The 26,128-nt window shown below is 32.5% G+C and overlaps 2 protein-coding genes across 4 annotated transcripts; one reads left to right on the top strand and one right to left on the bottom strand.

Annotated features, from left to right (window-relative positions):
* Window positions 1-1,431: 1,431 nt before the first annotated feature.
* On the top strand, window positions 1,432-8,532 carry LOC116765784 (zinc finger protein 3-like). The gene is made up of 8 exons (XM_061521797.1): window positions 1,432-1,560; window positions 2,984-3,094; window positions 3,232-4,275; window positions 4,836-4,961; window positions 6,035-6,246; window positions 6,316-6,401; window positions 7,179-7,346; window positions 7,630-8,532. Exons 2-8 carry the CDS (start codon window positions 2,984-2,986, stop codon window positions 7,809-7,811), a joined length of 1,929 nt encoding a protein of 642 aa, XP_061377781.1. The 5' UTR covers window positions 1,432-1,560; the 3' UTR covers window positions 7,812-8,532.
* Window positions 8,005-25,406, bottom strand: LOC116765527 (uncharacterized). 3 transcript variants are annotated; one of them, XM_061521796.1, is made up of 9 exons: window positions 25,390-25,406; window positions 15,515-15,566; window positions 14,806-15,057; window positions 14,517-14,633; window positions 14,243-14,284; window positions 13,727-13,875; window positions 13,524-13,624; window positions 11,117-13,336; window positions 8,005-10,849 (listed from the first exon to the last, which is right to left on the bottom strand). In XM_061521796.1, the coding sequence occupies exons 2-9, from the start codon at window positions 15,521-15,523 to the stop codon at window positions 10,530-10,532; spliced, it is 3,210 nt and encodes a 1,069-aa protein (XP_061377780.1). In that variant the 5' UTR covers window positions 15,524-15,566; window positions 25,390-25,406; the 3' UTR covers window positions 8,005-10,529. The 3 variants fall into 3 exon arrangements, with proteins under 3 accessions (XP_061377780.1, XP_032510897.1, XP_032510898.1); XM_032655006.2 differs by lacking the exon at window positions 25,390-25,406 and adding an exon at window positions 18,075-18,561; XM_032655007.2 differs by lacking the exons at window positions 14,243-14,284; window positions 25,390-25,406 and adding an exon at window positions 18,075-18,562.
* Between the last annotated feature and the right edge of the window lie 722 nt (window positions 25,407-26,128).

The following is a 26,128-nucleotide window of genomic DNA, read 5'->3' on the forward strand; positions in this document are numbered from 1 at the left end:
TTGAATTTAAATTATCATTCCCTAATACTAAATTTAATCAATAATTTCCTGTGACCGAAACAAAGTTCCTGTTGCATTGGATTTTCTTAAAACTATATCTATACCGTAATTTTTTTGTACCTAAGGAAAACAATTTTAGTTTTTCTTAAATAATTATGAAAAATTCTTATCTATATAGTTTAGGTAAAATACGGTTTAGTGAAATAATTAATAGATCTTGAAAATTTTCGCAGTAAAAACATGATTTTTTTAAATCCTTATATAATACCTACCCATCTGTCAGTATAGTCATCTAAGCACAGCAGCTTAATGAGTAAGTAAAGAAAAAAAAAACTGATAAGAAGGACATACAAGAAAAAATTTTAACTATTAAACTCTCAGTACCTCTAGCTAAGATACATTTGAATGCATTCTATTAGTATTTTGTCAATGTGATAGTACAATTGCAAAACTAAAATATAAAACTCACCTCACAATTTTAACTGAAATCAAAGGTTAAATAAAAACATTGCCTAAACCAAGAAACGGAACTGCTAGTGTTATTGTGACTGCGTTCAAAGACCTTTGCATTAGATGTTTCCTGTTAATTAATTTTTCAACTTTAATTTCTAAAATATAACGTAGCTATATACCGTAACCGGTTAGATAATTAATGTAAATTCTAAGAAACCTTTTGTATTTATTAGTCGTTCAGGGTTCAGGTTCCTCTAGTGCCTTTTTATTATTGACGCCAATGCCGAATTCTTGTAAAAAAAAATTCTTGCGCATATTACCATAAATCACATTTTACGTAAATATATATCTTAGATAGTAAGAAATTCAACGTAGAAAGTTTAAAGACCTTATTATGTTTCTGTTTAATTACCCCTTTTCCGAGAATTTACACTTATGGCAGCTTTAATGTTCAATTATTGTCAACCATCGCAAATTTTATGTCTCATCTACACATGAATTATTTTCGTTGTTAAAATAATATACATATATTTATACCATGAATTAACTTATAAATTATTGTCTAATCAAATTATAAAAAGTTTCAATTGCTATAAATAAAATGATTTTATAACTTACCCATCTAAACTATACTATGTTAAACCGAGGAATACATTTCCAAAAAAGATATTTAATTTTAAAAGAATTTAGATTTAAATTATTAAGTTATCAGTAGAGACCACGAAATAAAAATGTAAAATTGTTTATATTAAACTTCACAAGATTATTTAACTCAAACACTTTCGAATATTAGTTACATTGTGAAATTTACATAATCTGTGTTGAGTCGAACTCTGGATTGTTAAAGCATTAGGTCAAGCGTTCATCAAAATAGATACATCAAGAATAATTATGACATTTGTGTGAATGTAAAAGCGACAATAAAGGTAAATTAGAAGCTTGTATTAACGTGTAGACCGTTACGAATCAAGAAGAGAGGTGAACTCTCTATCACTAGGACCTCGCCGCATTTGGTAGTGCCGCTTCAGACGTACACGACTTGTTGGGACATTGTTGTAATATAGTGAACCTAATACTCGGATTTTTTTTGGTTTTCATATATTAATCGTAAGTAAAAAATGTTAGCAAAAATTTTGTGTCACAATTTTTAAAACTTTTCTTCTATTCTGCTAAAGAGAGGTCAAATATATTATTATTTAAAAAAGATAATTACAAAAAAAAAAAGTAAATAATTACATTTAAAAAGAAGTAGTTTTGTATTTTTATGCTTAAAAAATTGAGCTTAAAAAAATAAGTTATATTTAAATTAAATGTAACAGTGTATTAGATACGTTCCTAAATCTCAATTTTTTTTTCGTTCATATATGAAAATAAAATAACACTATAAATTGTTAAAAGAGTTGCTACATATTTACTTTAAGTGTATCTAGCATCTAACTAGTTTTAAGGTCACTGAATTAGAATTCTAGCTCCGGGTACGTCTCAAGTCTTGCTCAAATAATATTTAATACTTAAACAATAATAACAGGAACATTCAACAATGAAGCGTTGACGTAATTAAGGCGATGAATTAAAGCTTTTGTGTGTTGAATTCATCGAACTTTTTATTTGATTAATTTTAATTTGATAGTTTCGTATAACGTCTATCAACACTTCAAATTGACGCAGCTACAAATTCAGTACCGCAATCTGTAATGTTTAATAATATGTATCTTCATATCTTAATGAATTCTTATTCCTTTTGATTTGTTTAGTTTTTTATGTAGTTGATAAGATGTATTTGCTTATTGACTTTCACGTTGGTGCTATTCAAAATGTGAGAGCCCGTTTTCCTCTGTGTTTTTTTTTTTAGTTCAGACGTGTGTGCGTTGTCGTCTATTTGCTCAAAGTTGAAGAATATTAAAAGTGTGCCATAAGCACAGTTCGTTGGCGTTCGTCTAGTCTCAATATTTACCGAATTACTGTTGCGGCTCCTCTAAATTATTGACAGGAAACTGTTTATACAATTTCTGGTTATAAAGTAGTTAACGGTATCAACACTTATCAAATATATTAAATACAACTTACCTTTCTGTTCACGGTTATTTAAGGTCCATTTTTATGTAAAACTTTCTTTAATAAGTTTGTATTAAATTTTACAGTGGTGCTAATAGGCGTTATGCTGAAAGATTAGAACAATTCATATTCAAGAATATATCGACTGAGTTTACTACTATTTCCAAACCGTCAATATGTAGAAATTAACCGCTTATGACATCTCTTCTACGTTTTAACTATATCAAAAAGCTATTGTGTAATGTACAATTATGTGTTTCTCCCTTTCCTCTCGTTTTGACATTAGAATGCATCAAAACTTAAAATTAAATTGAAACTATAAAAGTGATAAACAATGTCGAAATCTAAAACTACAGGAAAATATAATACAATAATATATTAATAATAATGCAACTAAAAATATTTACTTATTAATTTTAATGATTCGTTTGATTCTGTCATTTTTAATTAATGTTACGTTCTAAATTGTTGACAGATGTGTGAATGGCTCTCGTGTGAAGAATGGTGCGATGTATTTTTAATGTGCGGTGGTCGGGTATTCAGTGCTCACCGAGCAGTTCTGGCAAGTGTCAGCAAGTTTCTCAGGGTGAGTCTATACTAAAAGTGAAGGTTTTATCATGAGCATAGCATAAATAAACATATATAGATGACATTATTAATGCTAATATGCTGATATTTTAATCATAATCCACCTTTGTTGTATGGAATGCTTTATTTTTACAGAAAATCCTTCTTTCATGTTCAGTAGAAGATTCACCGACGTTTATTGTTATGCCCGAATTCGATTTTGATACCATGTCTTCCGTTCTTCATTACATCTATAACGGTGAAGTAGCCATCAGCAGACACCAATTACATACATTTTTGGATATCATGAACGCTTTACAAGTTTTCGTTGATACTAGAGATTTAATGAAGCATTTAAAAAATAATAATTATGTTTTTGTTGAGGATGATTATACTTTCAAAAAAGAAAATATAACCAGCAAAGATGATGTCACCTTAAGGAAAGAAATTCAGAAAAAATCTAATGTAAGGCGTCGGTTTGATAAAGTAAATTTAGACCGAAGTAATATAGATTCAAATTTTTATAAGACCAAAGAAATCCGGCTCGGATATCTGAAATCTCTCGAAGACCGACAAAGCCAGCCATTTTCTCGTGATTTATTTATTGAGACATATAGTCTGAACCGTAATGGTAACGGTGTTACAGAGGGCGTGCTCGCAATATCAAGTGAACGCTATCGTGAAAAAGGATCGCTTCTCGAGAAGAATTCTAATACAGAGCATCACAAGGAAGTGGCGACAGAAACAACTTTTGACATAGGTTCTAGGGATAATTTTAACTTTTTATGTAACACAAAACGTTTTGAAATTACAAGTAAGGAAAATATTGAAAGTTTTGTTGGTATGTACTTAGGGCACAAAACTAATGTGGAAGTTGAGAAGATTCCTGAAAATAATTACCTCAGTGACATTCAAGGCGAAGAGATACCAAGAAAAACTGTCGATCAAGAACATACTTCTATAAATTGTAATATTATTTCTAGGCATAGTTTAAATTTAGATACAAAAAATATTCAAAATGCGGTATCTAGGGAGTCGGAAGTAAATAGTGAATTTAATAAAAGCAAAGAAGCTGTTAGTAAAGTGACCATACTTAATGAGGTATTACAGAGCCCTTGGAGACCTCGGCTGTCGCTTACTTTTACTCCTTATGCTAAGAAATGTTTGGACTGGAAGCTAGATAAAGACAAAACCATACAGGTAAGCTTAATAACAAACTAACAATAAAAGTTATAAGTATATATCATTGAGCTTATATTTTACTTTTTAGATATTTTTGTCCCTTTCTTCATATTATTTTTTCTGTTTTAATGATCTATTTTTTTTCCTTAAATTATAATTTTTTAACTTTAATTATAAATTATTATTATTAAACTGTTATTTTATACTTCACTGAATAACATATAATTAAAGAAGTGATTGAATATAACAAAATTGCAAAATAACAATTATAAATTCGAAGAAATTGTCAAATTGCTATTCCTTCCAGATCACATAATTAGGGGAATATAGAATGAGTAGTTGTACATTTTCAAACCGTATAAATATGTATATGTAGGGCATCTCAACTTAAATCTGTATAAAAGGTTAAAAACCATGCAAAGTTTACGTTTCTATAAGAGAATTCACGAGATCATCGTCTTTGAGAGTGACGAAATAAGAATTTTATATTTTTATTTAGTTAAATTTCGCATTTGATTTGATATGTGAGATAATTGAAATTATTATAGTAATTATATTAATTTATTTGTATCATGCAGTCAAAACAAAACGGCGTTTCGATTAATGATAAAAACAACAATAATAATGAATCTACCAAGATCGAGAACAATAATAATGAGGCCACGAGCAATATAAAAGAAATGAAACCGAGTGTTTCAAAAGACGTAAGTTTTTTTTTGTATTAAAATGTACTTAATTTCGAATAGAATGCAAGCTATTACTAGCACCAACAATATAGTGTCGTCACTCCGCTCACAGTTACATGATGGTACCATAAACCATTCACCATAATTTATTTAATATTATTCGTGTTCAGCAATTTTAATGATCATTTTAAATTAATCTACTATTCAATTTCATATTGATTTTTAGTTGCTGCATGTTTGGATTCAGTTTTAAAATCAATTATCATTATTTTCATGGAACTTTTTTAAATAACTATAAAATAAATGAAACTTATTTTTTCGAATACCTACGCGCTTTGTACAGTCAGAGAGACGAGATGATATTTTCATTGAAATTTTCATCTCGTCTGCCTGTGATCACAGATGCTTTAGGAATTGAAACTTCGGGATCATGTAGATATAAGAAACCTCTTAGCATTCAATGGGTTCACCGTGCTGGTGCCGGGTCCATCGCTTTGCAGGGAGAGAAGCTTTAACAATGCCTGGGACTTGCAGCCCAGGTGTAGGTTTAAGTGTTTATCTAACGCTCACCTCACCGTTAGACGCTCACCTCCACCGTCCAAGCTCCTCTCTTTACCTAACCAAATTTGAAAAACCTACTAAGGCTGCCTTCGAAGTACGTTCCAAGAATGAATTGATATTAGTTCTGGACAGACCCAAGTCACTTAGTAGGTTGTAGAGAGATTTTACCGTTCTACAACCATAGATAAATCCACGACGAACCTATTTCGAGTGAGCGCCTTTGTAAGTTCGTAATATTTATTGACCTTGATGGCATGGTCTTTGGTGATATTGGTTTCCCAAGGAACCGTAAGCTGCATTATCACAACGCGCTTTAAAATGCGCGAATACATAACATACATCTGGTCTGGAGGCCGACACACAAATATCCTCTAGGATTTTGTATTGTTAATAAATTAAAAATGAGTAGTATCCGAAGAATTTAGTTTTTTTAAATGTATACACTCCAAAATCTTAGTTATCATAATACTATAAAAAATGCATTGATAAGGGAGAGTAATAAATTATCATTAACAATTTTCGTTTTCAAGGTAACAGCCGACAACAAAGACGAACATTTGACTGGATCTAAATCAACTCGCTACACCTGTACTGAATGTCATAAAACATTTTCACAATTACGTAATTATAAATATCATATGTCAGTGCATCGTGGTACCAAGGAGTTCGCCACAACGTGTCCAGTTTGCGGGAAATTTTTCAATGATAAAGGATATCTCAGTAGCCATATGAAAATACATAAGTATGTACAAAATTTATGTATTAAAACATATTATTCTTTATCGTCCATAATTATATTTTATATTTTCAGAAACCGTAAGGAATATAAGTGCAACATGTGTCCAAAATCGTTTAATCAACGAGTTGCTTACAACATGCACGTTCGTATACATACAGGTGAATTTCAATTCAACATTCGTATGTAACAATTTATTACCATGACTCTGACGTTTTAAACGTATCCGCTGTCAATGTAAGATATTACGGAACAAAAATATATGACTAAAATCACACATATTTTTATAAATCTAATCCTTTCAAATAATATGAAAATAAAATTGTGTTCACACAGTTTAGCGACACTAATATCATTAGTCACGTAATATTCATGAAGATTCCAACAATCAGTGGACGATTAATTTTAGTAATAACTTTACGTCATGTGTATAAATTGATGGTCACGTACAGAGGTAACATTCTTTAGCTGTAACATTTTTCATACAAAAAGCCCGATTATAGTGTTTTCTTCAAATATTTCACACTTTCACAATGTATATAGCAAATATAAATTTACGACTATTGTGTGCCAAAGAAAATTTGAATATTTAATACCTTTAACCTAAAACATCATACGAAATAATATATTATACTTATTATACAGCTTTCCCTATTATAGTCGAGGCTTTTAGTCATAAGCTATAAGAAAAAAGTCTTGGTATTAGGATTAACTCTCGTATAAAAATTAACAATTTTAAGATTTTAACTATGTTTGCTTTTAAAATTCACTAAAAGTTATAGAATTTATCATGGAAACAGATACTTTAAATAAAAGTACATATAATAATTCGTGTAAAATTTCCTTCAATACAGTTTATGTTCACCGGTTTTTTTGGAAGCTTACATAAACGTTATTATATACATCATAATGTTATTCATATATCGTGTAACTCACAGGCGTCAAACCTCACGTATGCGATGAATGTGGTAAAGCGTTCTCACGCAAGATGTTACTGAAGCAGCATCAACGGACCCATAGCGGGGAGCGACCGTACGCTTGTCAGCATTGTAACAAGAGATTTGCTGATAGATCTAATATGACCCTGCACTTAAGATTACATACAGGTATATATATTATATTAAACCTCTATAATTTTAGGATATAATAGGATGGTCTTTTGATATGTTAAGAACAAACAACGATCGTCTAGACATCATTATAGATAACCAACGGTTATAACTGGATCTGAATCATCAGGACTACGTGATTCGACCCGCCCATTGTATTGAAAATTTTCTTACAAGAACAAACTAGATGTTCCGAGTAGCTACTATTTTATTTTGATACATTACATCAATCTATTTTATTGAGATATGAGATCTTTATTTAAATCATAATAATTTACAGGAGTAAAGCCGTTCGCTTGTACACTATGCCCGAAATCATTTACCAAGAAGCATCACCTAAAGTCTCACCTCAACTTCCACACTGGCGACAAACCATACACTTGCCCACGCTGCAAACTGGCTTTCACACAGTCATCCAACATGAGAACGCATATGAAGAAATGTGACGTTCATAAAGATTAAATCTTTTATAATACTACTTGATTTTAACAAAAGAGGTCTCATCATCAATCTCTTTGGTGTCTTTTTTTTTTTATTTATTTATTATCTATTTTATAATATTTTTCTTTCTATTATTTAGTTTCATTGTAATAACTTATGAGGTTTATATTGTATGAATGTATAATAAAGTAAAGGTTTGAGAATAAAACCACAATTATATTTAACTCCTGTTTTAATCGGTTTGGTGTAAATGATATTATCAGGTGTACAAAATTACAGGCCATTACAGTGAGTATTTATTTTCTGGCGTATTAAATAATTATAATAATTTTTTCGTCGTCACAAAGCGTACAATCCTTTGTGTTTAGCAGAGATTATCAAATACAGTGATATATTGCTTACTTGGCCATATGCTAGGTATTGTACTTATAATTTAAGAACAAACTATTCTTAGGTTTTAGGTACAACTTTATACAAGATTGTTACAAAGTTTACGTTCGTATAATGACTGATTATTATTATAATTATAATATTAAACTGATATTGAAACAGAGCTGTATATTTACAAAGTTATAATGAAGTTGGTGGAACGCCATGATGCATCGAAAATCTAACTTTATCCCTCCTTTCACAGAAGAATAGTTATACAAGTATGGTATGTATATATTTTTGAGCGTTTCGTTCTACGTTATTTAGTTCTGATATGGAGTTGTGCGCTAATATTCTTATATAAATATCCTTCTGTTCAAATGTAAAAATATAATATTTAACGGTTTAGTCACTAAAACAAAAATACAAAGTACAAAAATACATATGTTTCTATAAAATTCAAGTAAAACATGAACAATACAAGGAATGGCGATAAGTTATTAACAAGAACATGCGTTGTAGCATTTACACTTTAAGTATTAAAAATATTTATAGCAGTGCCGAATAATATTACTAATAAATAACATCGCATGGAACTAAAATACAAGCATAACGAGGAAGAATTTGATTCACAAATAACATTTAACTTTAAGAGTATAAAAATGTAAATTATCAAAAGATCGTTATCACCAAACGTTAAGTTTCATTTCACAATATAAAAATCAATATCTGCAGCGTTCACTGATGGTTATAAACTAGTTTGTAAGCTATAATGCTCTTTTAGAATTCTAATTACAATTTTATAATCACGGAGATTCTAAAGATTACATTAATTACATCGTATATATATAATAACACATCAAACACACCTACGTATAAAGAAAAAATGATTTTTTTTTTTTATAAATAGATATAGATATATTTGAAAAATATTCGTTTATCATGATGTATTGACAAGCATAAAATAATATTTAAATACATATCAAAATATAATCGAAATCATGATGAAAAATAAATCTCTACTAGGTATATATATGCGAAATTATTTGGATTTATGTCAACGGCAATTGATACAAAAAATCGGCTTTGTTGGTAAATGCTTGTTATAAAATATACGGATATTAAATTTATAAGTGATTGCATGTAAAAATCTTAAGTTACGAACAATAGAAATATACAAAACAGTTGGTTCTACATGACGTATAAGATATACCCATAAATGTTATTTATACGACCGATTCCTTACACATAATGAGAACCAGTGTCCTTAATTACACACGCCAATCTCCAAACTACATATTTATCTCAGCCTTTTCGAGTAGGAGAATCATAATAATCGAAATTTGGAATATAAAATAGTAACTAGTAAACTCGGTGAATAATAATTACATGTAGTAAATGTCGGTCAGTTCGTGTGACTGACGGAGCGACTACTACTCTACGACGTGAAGCACCATTTGTTCTAGCGTAGGGATAATGTACAAAGTTCATCCATTCTAATCTAAATAACATTAGAATTAATTTGATGCATATACGCGCGTACTCCGATAATTCATTAGGAACAACGTTTTAAAAATACTTTACGAATATGTCATTAGACAACTTAAATTATTAAAATATTAACGCGCTTTTGGCACTTAACTACTAATTTGAGATAAACATTCTAGGATTCATAATATAATGGAAAAATGGGATGATTTTATTTGAAACTGTTTATGTCTTGATTGTGTACGTTGTTTTGGAGTTGTTTGAAAATATTAAATCCGATGTATATGGTATGAACTGCTGCTAAGACCTTCTTTGGTGAAATTTAAGCAATTCACGTTATAACGATGTATTGCTGCTAATCAAATACAAAGATAACAACTACATAGTATCTGCAGGTTTTATACGACACTTACTATGATAGTGTAAGATATAATAAAAAAAATTATATTTAAATATTTACAAGATATTTACATTAAAAAAAAACACTCTCACATAAATTATATTAGTCGATGTCAGAATGTACTATTTACAATAGAATAAAAAAAAAACATTTGAGCATTAGTATCAAGGGGAAGTTGCAGACCCTAATAAAAATAAACCAAAGCTTAATAAAGTAGGCTTACTTTCTAAATTTAATGCATACAATACAGTACTTAGTACTTATACGTATACAACGTACTAACGCTATAAATACAAAAGCCTAGTAGTAAATGTTCGTATCTAATCTCATAGCCTTATATAACACGATCCAGATGATTAATCACGATTGTTATTTCACATTAAAATACTTTCGGTTGATCACAAGTCTGGAATCACCCAATACGGCGGGGAAAATTACGTCCGACGAGATGGCTGCGGCTGAAGCAGCATTGGTTGTGATAATCAAGTGCACTCTATGATGAGCGGTTGGTTTGATTCTATAACACTCGGCCGGGACTCGCTCTGAGCTGAACCGTAGTGTTGTTGTTCATGATCAGCAGGAGGCATTAATCCACGATATTGTGAAACACCCGGGCCTGGTGAAAGCTGCCCATGGCCTGCTAGATGCGGTGTGGTGGTGTGCGCTTGCCCACCCATTATTGCTTCACTGTGCGAAATTGACACTCTTGCCCCACCGGTTCCCACCAGTCCTCCCTGCGTAGCAGAGTGGACTTCATATGCTTCGTGCCCCTCTCTTTCTTGGCAGTCTTTGTCGATGTTACCTGCAAAGTGCACGCGAAAATGAAATCGGCCGCGTTTAGTGAGAGCGCAAGTGAAAGTTGTTGTTCACCCATGAAGAGAAAGTGCATCGCGTTCATTTTACTCTCGCGAATGACATGATATTATAGAAAAATCATATAAATTACTATAAATATTTTAAATCCTTATTAATTTTATGTGGAGAGTGATAAAAGTGAAAATAATTACGAAATTCAAATTTTTAAGAATAAAATACTGTGATAAGTGATTGTAATGTTGATTGAACTCACCTATGCATTCGGTGTTTGCTGCATTCGTGATGGCGAGAACTTCCTCAATATTGTTGGGCTTACAACTTGTCGTTTTCCAGTGAGTTCGTAGTCCGGAGGCACTGATGTATTTTTTGTCACATCCTTGACAAACGTATGGCCTGTCATTTGTGTGCAGTCGCTTGTGAAGTTTTAAATGGACAAATTGTGTGAATTTTTGCATACAGAGATCACAAGCATATGGTTTCTGTCCTGAATGTAACCGCAGGTGTGTTTTTAAATTAGATGTAGATGAAAATCGTTTTTTACAAATATCACATTGATGTGGTTTTTCTCCGGTATGTACTAAGTGATGCTTTTGAAGGTGAGCCAGTTGTGTGAAGGATTTATTGCAAACGTTGCATTTGAAAGGTCTTTCCCCAGAATGTGTTCGTAAATGGACCTTTAAATTAGATAGTTGTCCAAATGTTTTGCAGCATACGTTGCACTCGTAATGCATTTTCCCGTCCTTTTTCTTTAATGGGTAGGGTAGACTTCTATATCCACGAGACGATTGTGAATTAGGGCTCATAGGTGCAATTAGACTGCATGTTCCATCAGGACTTAGACTACTATGTTGTGGTACCAACTGCCCATTAATATTAGAATTTTGAATCAAGCTCAATTGAGAGCAATTTTTCAAAGTTATAACACTAGTCGAAGATGGATAATGGTGATTAGCTTGCCCATTTGGAGCCCTTTCATATTGATGAGAAGATGAAATTGTAGGAGAGTAAGTAGTCGGTGGCGATCCCAGTTGTGTTATTATTGTAGAGTTAGGTGGAGAATATAAACTGTAAGAGTAATTAGGATAGTGGCTTTCATATCGCGTTTCTCTTATTTCCCTTATTTCTCGTATTTCACGAATTTCTGTAGTATGAGGAATAGTATGAGGAGGCGAAGAAGAATAAACCGAAACTGAATTAGGTGTAGGTAACTGTTGTGGTAACGGCAGTAAAGATGGTAGAGGCGTTAGGTTTGAACTGGAATCAGGGCTGCAAGCATTGCCATATCTCTGACTTTTCTTGTAAGAGTACGCCATCTCTGTGGGCGATGATGGTGGTGGAGTAGCATTTGGTTGTCTTCTATTTGGGTCATTATTATTTGTATCAATCCTATTTCCGGTCAGGATTGTTTCAAGTATTCTTGTATCTGGGGGCGAGTATCTCATAAAAGCTGGCTGTGGTGAAGGCGATAATGTACCGTCTTCATAGTAAGGCTTATTTAAAGGTACTACTGTGTTTTGAGAGGACTCTAGAACGATAACCGTAGAACTAGCAGGATCTCTTCGGGTTGGAGATAAATTTTGAGGCGAGGTGTGCATAACGTCCTCGGCTATAATCATTTCTTTTTCACTTTCACAATCCATATCTTTGTGATTCTGGTATTGATAAGCTCTGGGCATTTTTATTTTAACTTTTCTGTATTCATTTCTATGCATATCCTGATCAATTTTTTGAACAATAACAGTTTCTTTTGGTTCATTTGTTTTATTTGAACAGTCTAGTACATAATTTTCGACATCGGAGTCACTCGAGTCTTCTGGGGGAGTAAATTCATCGTGATATCCATTGCTATGATAACCTTCATCTGACCGAACTGAACCATCAGTAGGTGTCAGTTGGTGCTCATAATGTGATGGTACACAATGAGGAAAACTGGGAGATTTACTTCCAAGTTTGTCTTGATTATTTTGTGATAACGGAGATGGTCCTCTAATATCCCTCGTATGTTGAATTTGAGCAGGGGATCGATTGCTATGTGATCTTGAATTATCAAGTTGATGTATAACAACATGCGATGTGCTTTCTTTGTGCTGATGAATTATTAACGTTTGATTATCTCTATGCATTTTAACCGGTGATGGAGGCTGCATTAAGTTGCTAGGTGATAGTGAGTGATGTTCGTTATGATTTGGGCTCTCTGATTTCGGGTGTATGAAATTTGTGGCGATATCTGACCTTACGATAGATCTCTCATTTTTTATTACATTTCTGGGATCTTCACGAGGTAACATGATTTGATCTTCGTGTAGTGATTTATCACTCGCTTCTCTTTTTCTTCTCCTGCTCGGAATTTCTGCCTCTAAAAGATCTTTAGCGTTTGTCAGACCGAGAACATATTTCATGTGGTTAAAAGCAATCTCAGGATGTACAGGGGCAGGTGGCAATCCGTAAGCCTTTTTTATTGTTTCTTCCTTGCCTTAAACAAAATTATTCAATTAATTTAAATAAACGTGATGAATGCGAAGAAAATGTGTTTAGTTTGTCTCATTAATTTTTTTAACAGCAAATATTCCCTGATAATTTTATTGGACATAAGAGCATAAGTTTATGTCAATTAAAGTAAAAAGTATAGTATGACAGATGTTATTAGTATTTTAACTTACATATTGAATAAGTTGCTCTTTCAGGATCAATGTCATAACCAAGCCTTGTAGCAAAATCCTTGCAGTACCATACCATAAGTTCTTCATTAGGCATAATGTCTCTGTAATTAGATATTTATAGTTTAATATTATATTCCAAAAAACTTTGTTCTTTTAACTTCAGTGAAATTTAGTACTTTGAGAATAATAATAACTTTAATTACCTGATTGTGTAAAAGTAAATGTGTTCTTGATGTTGACAAGCAACGAGATTCATGACGGAAAGGGAATATGCTGAGGCGACATATCTCATCCAGTTAGCGACGCTGGTATCCGATCCATCAAGGTAATAATAGTCACTATCTTTGAATATCTGTAATGGACATTTACTCCTATTATTTGATGTTTATTTATTTCAACTTCTTCTAGCCCATGACAAGCCGTAACTGATAAAGGAAATTGATAGGCGTAAAATAGTGTTTTAAGTGTTTACTTTACACATATTGAATAGAATTGCGGCACGTGTTTAATATTTACAGTACGCGTGCACTTGATAACAAAATGCTACTGTTTATTATACTAAGTCAAGGACGAGATTTAAAGTAACTTTTACACAGATTTATTTTCACTTTTTTATAATGTATGGAACTTTTTATAATATAATAAATTTTTCATGATGATGTCATGGAGAAGAAAAACAGAAAAACTATCACCACGTAGAGAAAAAAGCCCAATCTCACCTTAATATTTCCATAAGTATGATGTCTGACAGTTTCTTGTACCTGGCCCAACATAGAGAGGTTTAGGTTAGTAAGAGTTATGTAGCACTAAGTTTATGTATTTTGAAACAAGTGGGTTTCTAAATAGGTAGGCATAGTGAATAATTCCCATCAGATATAGGAGAGGACAGAAAAAATAGCCAGAACCGAACTAATGAGTTAGACAAAATAGTGGTAAAAGCGTTGTATAGGAATGCTATATGTACATTAAGTATACTGAATTAAATCTACTTACCCTCCAATAATATCGCCACGAAACTTTGTCATTTGGTTTATTAGGTGTTCGTGTGCCTTCAAATGGTCCGAATCTCGTACCGCGGGGTATAACTCCCTTACTCCAGACTCCTTCCGTCTGTAGGTTATATTAAAGGTAAGACCTCATGGTTATGAAAACATGCGTTACTATCGAAACATTTTTTTTGTGACCATTGACTTATAAGAATTTACTTTTGTGAGATATAAAATTGCTGTAGAACCTTTTTTCCTTGGTTTTTGAAGATATTTTAGTATGTCAGCTTCCTTACCGGTGTGTTGGGTGTAGATAGAACTGCAGATGGCCTCAGTGCCAAACTCCGAGGGAGCGTTCTCTCTGCTCTGTTTGTCACTCCTCGTTCACATGGCACGTCGGGTACTATGTATACTGTGAGCCTTTCAAACTCTTCTTCACGCATGCGTGTGACGTCATATGATTCCGAAGCACCCACCGCGCCGACAGCGCCCGCGCCGGGGCTGGCTGTGCGGCCGACTGTTGTTGATGGTATCTCTTCACTTGTAGACTGTTCGAGAAAAGATACATTATCAATCTCCTCTACTACTAACGCAAGTTTGCTCATTGTAAGAGAGGACTACAAATAGAGTTCAAAACAAAACAATGCGAAAAGTGTCAAACTGCTATCAATCATTTTCAAAAGCAAAAGTGTTTAAACGAAATGCATTCCACCTTTTCCATAGCTTGCACTTCCAACGTTGTTTACTTATTTTAAATCTAAACTGCCTATAATGAGAGCTTATTTTTGCAAAGTAAGATGCGACGATGACGGCGCTGTTCAATAAAGGGGCGGTGCTACTACTGACCCACTTTTATTACAAGTGCGCACTTTTCACCGCGCACCGACACTTCCCATTTCCCTATTTATATTTTCCGCAAAATTAATCTATTCTTCAAATTACTACGTCTCAGAATGTAATGAAAAGTAATAATTTTCATAAATCATAATTATAATATGCACTTACCAGCCTCATTTTGATGATCAAATCTATCCTTTAATTATTTATTGATCAGTAACTGAAACAAAAAAAAAAAAAATTGTAAAAAGAACCATTAATTATAAATTAGTAAATTAAAGATTTAAATATGAATTCGAATCTTAATTGGAATAGTATTTTTTTTTTATTTATTTTCCATATTCTTGGTGTATTGATTCTTAATTTTTTTAACCATAAAATAACCAGACCTTTGTTTAATAAACATTCTTTTAAAAATATATAACATAGTTATAAATGTAAAATATAAGATATTCAGAAACAACAAATAGTATTTATACACAAAATATTAGGTATGTAATCTACATCTATTCTTTGTATGTTCTATTTCCAGATACACATTGACGTTGGGTAATTTTAAGTAGGAATTATTGCATAATTTATGTAGGAAGTGCGTATGCGGCCATCGACTCCACTCAATATAAATGTTAAATATGTTTATATGAACCGGTCCTATTTGAATGTCAAATCCAAACCGTTGCGCAAGCGCTTGAGTGGATTCATGTAAATAAAAGATAAAGACTTATTTACCTATAAAAAAACAATTCGATCCACGCTTTCACAGTATATTCAAACTATTATAGAAGTTGACAAATAAAAATATAACTGTATGTCGAAACAAAATTTCTGCTTTTTTGAAAAAATAATATGATCTTCCAAAATAAAACAATAACATAACCAGTTTAAATTTAAAAAGATTTCTGATAAACTAATAATAAAAATGGTTTTAATATACAAGTGAATATAATTAAAGAATGGAATTAATTGTGTATGAAGATATCGAGAAATTGATATTATCATACATTATTAAATGATATAAAACTTCAATATTGGCTGCACGTGACCTGACACGCGGCTTGCAATGCGCCCGCGCAATGTCAAGATCTATGAGACGTTTAATGACTCTTATCTCAACACTTCAGACTACATGATTAGCAAATAATAACAATTTGAAAACAATTTAAACACAGTTCCGGATAAATTAATTTAAATATTAACAATAACATGCATATTCAAATGTATATACTTTGGTTTGAACATATTTCGTTAATAGAAAACACAATAAACAAATGTAAGTGTTTACATATATGCACACACAAAGCAGAATAAATTTTCTTTTCTATTGAATATTTCTATGGGATGTTTGAAGGTACATTAATTGATCTCTATCAAATATTTTATTGATTTGTTGCACGTGTACATGTTGCAATACAAGCAATTTAAATGATTATTTGCGATATTTAAAATTTTACTCAAATCTAGAAAAAATTAAAGATATTTTTTTTTTAATTTGGAAAGCTGCTTCATATTTTATTACAAGTATTTTTCTTATATTAATAGCAATTATTATGAAATTTATATTGGAATAAAATAATAGGTATGTTTAATTTATTCCGAAGACATAGATGTATAATAATTTCTGGTTAAATAAATAAAATCAATGTAATTTGTGTTAAATGTTGGAATAGAATAAATATATGTGTCATTAGAAAAACATTTATGCAATAGGAGAATAATAAATGATTGCATAACAGCTGTGTTGTAGAGAATAGATCGCGTCGCGTCGGCGCGAGCGCATTAGGAAGCGACACAACCTTGGACGTAATGCTTGAACTTGCCCTTTATAGCTGACTTGCACACTATCTATCAGATAAGAGATCACTATTATATCTAATGATATCTACTGTTCTCAAGTCCCACATATTAGTTTAATGCATTTATTTAGTTATAAAATGTAATTAATTTAATTTTAATTATAAATAATTATTTATAAATTATGAATAATGTTTGCAATTTTTGTGTAAAGTTCCTTTGAATTGATTTTTTCTAATCATCTCATCTTCTAGAAAATGTTGATTATTATAAAAAAAACTAATTGGGGAACAAAAGTTTTACACAAAATAGATTTTCAGTAAATAATGCCTACAGTTAAAGATGATTATGTTACATATTTGGATATTAAGGAAATGGGTTCCTTTGTTATGTTCCCACAATATAGCTCATTATTGTATTACATATGCAAGTGCAAACTAACCTTGCAGTCTAATAATAATTTGATACGTAGATGGTTCCACTACAAATAGATGTATTGGTAGGTTTGACACCATAATTATCTATGCAGATTTCTGTATTTAAAAGTAAAATCTCTGTCAAAATCTACAAAGGCTTTATGAAAAAATATTTCCTTAAAGGTCATTTTTACAGGAAATTATAATGGAGGACATATTCTTAACATTGTTTTAAATAAATTTCTCTATTTTTTAATATTACAAAAAGAGTTTGTATAAATCTGTTTCAATCTCAGTTTAATGTTTTCAAGTGGGGCCAATATAAATTTTAATGGCAAAAACATTTGGTGGATAAAGAAATATCATTATGATGTTGTTTTATTTAAAGTAATTTGTCTCAATATTTGTTTGTTTGTTTCACAATATTTTTGGGATACAATATAAACTAACTTTGAATAATAAAAAAAATAATTTTTAAAAAAACACTGTCTAACTACGATGAAAGCGTAATCAATACTTACAAAAAACGTATTACAATTCATTCTTCCTTAAACTTTAACTTGCCAGTACTGTGAATAGTTCCGAATACAAAATGATTGTCTTTGATGTGAATGATTTAATTAAATAAAGACCGAACGGCCTAAGGAACAAGAGCGATGTCGAGCGACTTGAGGTACTCCAGCAATATGCGGAGCGCCAGCAGTGGGACGAGCGGTGGCAGCCAGCGCACCGGTCTCATGACGGCTCGACTGACTGGCCGCGGCTATTGGCTGGCTGGCTCGGCTGGCTGGCTGGGCTAGCCCGGCTAGCTCGGCTGGCTCCGCTGATTGCGGGCTGGCTACGCGGGAGCAGGCCCCGGCGGGCGGCGTGCCTGACTGTGCTCGCAGCGCATTATGCAACGCAGCTCACCGACCTGCCCTACGTCTAGCCGAGGATCGCGTCGCACTAAACCGACGCGACGCGCCGCTATGCCGACCGACCTAGATGCACTTTTACAACGGCGAGAATGCCATCGACACACATATTCGCGTCTCGTTCCGATAAACGCATCGACGACGAAAGCGGCTCGTGATGGAGAATGCGGACGAATTTGACAGCGAGTGCAGTGAGTACGTCACGTTCACGCCTAGTGTTCGCCAATTAGATGAGAGAGGGATGGAGCGGCGCAGTGCGACCGAGCCATGCATTCAAGTTCATTACTTCCGTAGTGTGGCGGCCGCGGCGCGCCCTGACCGTGCTCCCGATACAAGCTTGCACTTTATTGAAGGTGCCATGTGCATGACCACGGAAACAATACTTTCTATTAATACATCCGCTGCCATTAACGATCATGTAACAATTACGTAGCTCCGTTTTAGGTACATCACTACACACTTCCGCCGAATTTGGACACACTAATAACTTTACTTACATAAAAACTATATTCATCTTTTAAAACCAAGAGTGTTATGGTTAATATCGCAAAATTTAAAGAAAATGCAGTCAGGGGTATAATAAAGTTTAAATCAACGCACAAAAGGTTAGCGTGAGAACGGTAGCGAAAGCCATGACAGGGCGGGCGGGCGCGCCTCTGCCTCCCCGGAACATGCTTTCACTCTCGCGGGTCGTCGACACAGCCTTCATGAACCCTTACCCATGATTCTCGAACTGAAAACTGTGTAAATCACTATGCGTGTCCCTTTCTAAAATAGTGATCCCGGAAAAGGACAGCTTTAATAGTATGAAGAGAAAACTTAAACGTACAACGTATTTCTTAGTAGGGGTGATGCATTTCGTCCCCCGTCAGTGCACCCTGCTAGTTGCTACCTACCATTATTCAATATCGATTTCACTATTTACAGCCTGTAATCTGTTAATAGTCACAAACCGTTTGGATTCTGAATAATGGACCTGTCTGGCTTGAGCAAAAAGCACTTTTATATTTATTTACGTCACTATATGTTTTAGATTTTTTTATTATCATTATATAATGATAAATTCCATAACGTATACTTTTATCCAACGCCGCTTCAGAAAACTATTACTTTTCACGATCTAGTTACTAATATAGTAACATATCTTACGTTGAAGAATTTAATAATTTGTAGTATATTTGTAGAACAATAGAATATTGTTATGGGTAAAAATTTTGTTAAAATAATATTATTTATTAACAAAACAGTTTAATTGTCCAGATAAATTTAGTAATGGTTAATTGAAATACATTTTTATTATTGACTCTTTATTATAAAATGCTAAAAAATCTCTGCCTATTGACTTCCTAACACAACAAGAGCTATCCAAGTCGCCCTATAATATTAAACATGACCTGCCCTAATGTCTGGCTCCTTTTAGATTCTGACGTTTTGAACACCCTTTTCTCTATTATCGATTTGAGCAGCTGTCTCTAATTGGATCGAGCCTGGATTCTAGGGACTTGTGACATCTTAAGATTTATTCATACGAATCAGAGCAGATCGATAAAGATATTTTTTTAGACTTGACAAACAGATTTGATAGATTTAGTGCATATGGAGTTAGATACAATTGCCATTTAATAACTTTTTTATTATATAATATATACAGATATGGTTATATTTATACCATACCTATTACTAGTGGAGATTTTAGATTTAATATTTTATATTTGATATTTATAAGTTAAGACGTTATAAAACGATATAGTATTATTGGTCGTCAGTTGGAGCGTTAAAAAGGAAACGTTTCAAAGAAAATGCATTTCCATCGGAGGCTTGGTATCAAAACACTGAATCTTCCGGGGTGGATGCCCTCGTAGCTAGCCCCCGCCGCCCGGCGCCGCGTCTCGCTCGCTCGCAGGCTGTCGCTTGACGCGCGAATAAATCGCACTCGCGCGTGTGTGCGAAAAGCGTTTACTGTACGAGTATTGGGAACAGCGGTCGTTGACATCACACCAATTTTCTTTAGGCTTAATGCTAGGTTTTAAAGCTTTGTTTCTAAATTTGACTATTCAGGGTTATTTTACTAAAATGATTCTCTTAGACTCGAGAGTGTGTAAAATCGTATATGATGTGATAAACAGGTATAATTACGTTTAGGTGATTTTGGAACACATTTTAATAAATACATTGTAATTTAAGTAATTGTTTCAGTTCTATTTCATAGGAACTAATTTAATACAGATACACTATAAATAAAATAACCTTTTTGCATAACCGTTGTGAATCCTCAGAAACATTATTAATTTTTAGTTTGTAATATTTCAATGAAGTCATCGTGTTATAATTATAGTATGCTTTTAGTAGAAATTTATCGTTCGAAATCTTTAAAAGTCAATTATGCCATAGTTGTAATTGTGGATGTAAGGATTATTGATCTTGCTATACTATTCGGTGTGGTGTGTGTGTGTATGTCTGTAGATGTGGCCACAGCCGACACTGCAAACTCGATTTCCCCCTTCTTGGGGTAGGCTTGAATACTCATTCATGCTTTTTTCCTGCTCTATCCTGAAGCTGGGTATAATGCGTTCCCTTTCCTGGTGCTTCCGTGTTGATGTCTGTATATACGCGCATGCACTAGACCTAGCCCAATGCAACGAATTTTGCGTAGGGTCGTTGTCCTCGCCAGCCTATATCTGAACCAACATAGCCATTAAAGGAGCATTTTGGCAAATATATTCAGCTACATCTTTCTAATCGTCTGTATAGCTATGTTTTTATGACGCCTTTTATATTTGTTAAACATTTAATTTCGTTTGTGCAAATTGTTTAACTGCCAGTCGGTAGAAACAAAGGGTAACACAACAAAAGATCTATTTGTTGTGACTATCAAGTAAAATGCTAAAAAATGCCTTTTGCACAAATTGCATTTTTTGCTGAGCAAAATTCTAAGGCCTTTTTAGAATTGAAAATAAAAGGAAGGTCCATTAAAAATTGTACAAGGTCTTGCAAGACAATTAACAAGAACAAACTGTAATGGTTGCCATATAAAAAAGGTATTTAGTGTTAGGAATTCTTAAAAGTTGTGTAATAATTTGAGTTGATTTTTTTTTTCTAAAAAAAAGACATTTGTTAAAAAACTAAAAGATTTTTAAAGTTCAACACAGCCATATTATGCGGTGTTATAACGTTAGTGTAAAATGAAGTGCATGGAAGTGTTAAGTACTAGTCTAGAATGTTGCTAGGGTCAAAAGCCGCGCAGTATGTCAGCGCTTAGTATTCCACGGGTCCGGGCCCGGCCGGCTAACGGGACTCTTCTACACCGGCCTTTACTTTCATCGATCCAACCGACCACGGTTTACTTTCCTTTGTTACTTACTTCTTTATATTTTGATCTATTTCTGATTCGATTAACAATTTTATTTAACATCACAATAGATTTTGTTTTATAATAAACGTGATTTATATATATTATGTGGTTAGTTTATGTATTTGAAGATTTTTTGTTTTATCAGCCGCATAATATTTAATACCGCTGTGACAGAGCGGTTTCATAATTATCCGTGGTTAGTAAAAAAAAATAACAAAAGGCGAGAGGCAAGTGTATGCACAGATCGCAGGTAGAGGATTAAAATCCGGAAAATAACAACGGAGCTTTTAAAAAGGATGTACCGTTAGATTCACTGGAGCTGACGAAACAACAATGAAATATGATAGTCGATTATTACCAACATAAGTAATATATTACTATTTAGACGTATCTATTTATATACACTAGAATATTCGACGCAGGTTTATGATGTGAGGAATATTTCCAGTGTGTAACTGTACAATCATTTCCTGAAACTTGAGTCATATATCCTTTTCAAATAGGTTTATAGCCTAGACTTTTGAATACGGCTTCCATGCATAATTTCTATGTTGCACTAGACGAGGACGGCATAATCAACGCTCTTTAGCTGCGTTTAGTTTCGTGATAAAACCTGTTAAAATAGCCTTTGAATTTTTGCATATTATGCTTTAGTAACTATAATTATATAATGAACCAGATAAACGATTCCACTGCTATTGTGTAAATTACTTCCCAAGTTTGAATTCCCATTGAACAGGTAGAACCTTCTCGTATAGTGTTACGCTTGATTTAGTTCAAAGATTTTTCATACGGTACCTACGAGACCCTGCTACCGTTAGGTCGTGTCGATAAAAAATATAATAGAGGGTGAATATCAGTCTCAGTTGGAAACCACTTCTAATATTGTACTAGATTCTTGATGTAAATATGTTTGTGACGTATAAATACATAATATAACCAATACTATTGTAGTAAAGAATCATAATTAAAAATTAAGTACTTGTAGTCCATTCATTCATTGATTAAACATCGAGACAGGTCATTGTACAATCTTGACACGGTCCGAGTACTTCGCATGCCCTCCGGTGTTTTCCTATTGCATAATGCTATAATTATGTTTATAAAACGTATTGTCGATAGTTGGGGTACCATCCACGGAACCAAATATCATTTAGTGCTCTATAGTGTCATCATGGCCACCGGAAACCTTCTCCAAACGAGTGCTATATGTATGTAGGACGATTTATAATATCAAAACACTTTCTGTGTCTCCATTTATGTGTATACACAAACGCTAGTGAAAACTATTATTTTATGAATTTTGTTACTGAAGAAGTTTTGATCTGTTTACCAACATATATTTAGTTATTGCTACATATAGGTATTATTTTGATTTGAAGTATAATAATAATTATCTTTCTATTATCATTGTTTGAAAGACAATGAAAGGTCAAAAAGTGACGACACGAGAGCTATTGGAGCATGAATATGGTTACATAATAGGTGCGTGCTCGCTTGGGGCAGGGTACCGTTGCTCGAACAGGTTCCACGCATTAGTCCCTTTGCTTCGAGCATTTACTTTCTACCCATCAAGGACCTTCCTGGCACTCCCACGCAAGCGCAAGTGAACTCACTCAAACTGTGGGATTTTTAGATTTGTTTATGGAATATTTGTGTATAGTATCATATTTGTTCTGATTGTTAGGCGATCAAATAATATGATAAATATTTACTGTTAATTTTATTTACTTGCTTATTGTTATAATTTTCTATAAATACGTTTTTAGTTGTTGTTTATATGTTTTTATTAATGATATAATAATAATATTCTCACATATAATGTATTTTAATCGATCATTCTTAATTCTGTTGAGTTTCAATTTCTTGTACCTATATAATACAACTTTTATAATAATTAGAAAGCATCCTTTTATTTATTACCTTGGATTGAATTTTATAGTCCATAAAAAATGTAACTCGTCCGTTCATAATCGGTGATATTATTTTTTTTTTCAAACAATGAAGGAAAATTAATAAGATTAAGGCAACATTTCTCGAATAACTGTTAACATTTGTGTACTAATGAATTGAAATTTTAAACATCGAATATATGCGTCATTGTGAACAAGAATCGTTCTGTATAATGTATGAGATGAAGTAATACGGAAGTGAACTTTATTATAACTGTTTTAGATACAAAATGGCATAAGCGAAAACATTATACGTCGAGCTCGCGGTTCAATGGCCGACTTTTCAGTTTGTCGGTCTGCTGTTATATCATCGAACCGAGTCAGTGTCATTGCCGAAATTTCAGAAAATACTTGTAGGAATTTCAATCTTATGATATTAAATTTTAAGGTTGAATTTTGAGTGGTTCGACTGAGTTTTTTTGGTTGTTTCTACCATGTGTTTTATCATTGTATTCTGTATAAACTGTTTTTATCCATCTTGTACGTGTTCTTTAAAACTTGTATGTGTGTGGATGTAACTTTAAATGTGTATATTATTATAAAAAAATACTATATAATTTCATTTCGTGTATGTACGCAGCTCTCATTAAATAAACATTCAGACGTATTGAATACTTTTACGTACATTTTATAAAGCATAAGTTATTTTTGTCGTTTTAAGGGACAGATGCTTTGAAATTTAAAAATTGCACATTAAGTAGAATAATTGCTGGTAGACTGAAAACAAGAGACCATAATTTTTTGTATTTACTTAAAGTATGATTGGCAACATTTACATAAGTGTGGGTGTACGCCAAATCATTGGTACACACATGAGTAAAACACTTACACATATGGACGTACACACATACACAGATTACAATATATAAAAGAAATAAAATACAATATTAGTTTGTTTACCGTCGCAGGCACATGTCATTATGCGAGCGGGGTGAATTACGTAAGCCTGGGCTCACGTGCGAATGGTTGCCTTGAAACTGAACTCCCCAAGTTCAAGGTTCGCTTTTTGCAACCCATCTATGTATGAGTGTGTGTATGTGTGTGTAATTACAGCCCAAACACACCTCGTCATTATTATATAAATCAAATGTTGTCAGATTTATAATTTTGATATAGAAGTATTATGACTACGTCGTGGGTTGCTCGTAGTTTCGTTATATTCCTATTTATATACATTTGTTGAAAATATTTATCTTATTAAATATTTTCATATATACATAATAAATTTTCAGTTTTATAATATATATGTATTTTTTTTTTATTTTAATAATACAACATATACATACAATAAATATTTATAATTCTGAATGAAAACAAATTATTATTACACAATTTAAAACACAATTCCCGAAAGATGGTTAAAAAAACTAATTTTATTTTAATAAGATAGTGTATTGTATAGTGTATTTTACATGAATCAGAATAGACATTATTAACTTACTTCCTACTTACATTAGGGCATGTGTAAAATTCTGAATGATTAAAGCAGCAACTTAAACTTAAGAAACGCGTTGAAGTCTTTTTAACCAAGGAGTTTACATTAATAAGTAAAAATCCAAAAAATTATATTCGTAGTTAGATCCAAATCAAAAACAAAAAAATATATATATGTACTCACCGAATCTGTCATAATAATCCAGTGTAATATCACGTAATTATCCAGCATGAGAATCCAAAAAATATTTAAAATATATATACACTAACTTACAAACTACACTGCACGTCACTTAAATAATAATAAGTCTTATATGAGATCTGAGTTTCGTTCAGTCTAGTTTCATGGCGGCCTAGCGCACCGATAGCTGCGGATAACTGATAAAGTATGGTTAGTTCATGGTCGGAGTTTTACCCGCTACTGGCTGCGAGTGCGCTTCTTCCGCACTCGGGTGAATGAACTGCTGTGAGGGAGAGGGACGGAGATATGTTAGACAGAGAGCAACCAATGCCACGGCCACAATCTATCTCGGCAAGGCGATCTGGTACAAGTGTCAAATCTTTATACATATATATATTTATGTATATACATATACATACTGATATTTTTACATATATGTATATTATATAATTCTTTACATATTATATGTTTACATATTGTAAATAATTGATTTATATAAGAAATTGTACATTTCAGTTATTTCGTGTCTTTCGAGAATATTTTTCTCTTGACGGATGTACATATATATGTATATTTTTTGTTAAGTAAAGTAACGGTTATTTTATGGTCGAAATGAATTACTTGGTTGTTAAAAAATAATCATCACATAAACTGTTCCATTAAACTTTTTTTCGTTTAGATTTCAAGGTTAAATTTTTATTAAATTTATTGTCTTCGGAGTGAAAGCACTTTACTTTTTTTG

The sequence above is a fragment of the Danaus plexippus genome, chromosome 11 (assembly GCF_018135715.1).
Source record: "Danaus plexippus chromosome 11, MEX_DaPlex, whole genome shotgun sequence".
In the NCBI taxonomy this organism is placed as follows: Eukaryota; Metazoa; Arthropoda; class Insecta; order Lepidoptera; family Nymphalidae; genus Danaus; species Danaus plexippus.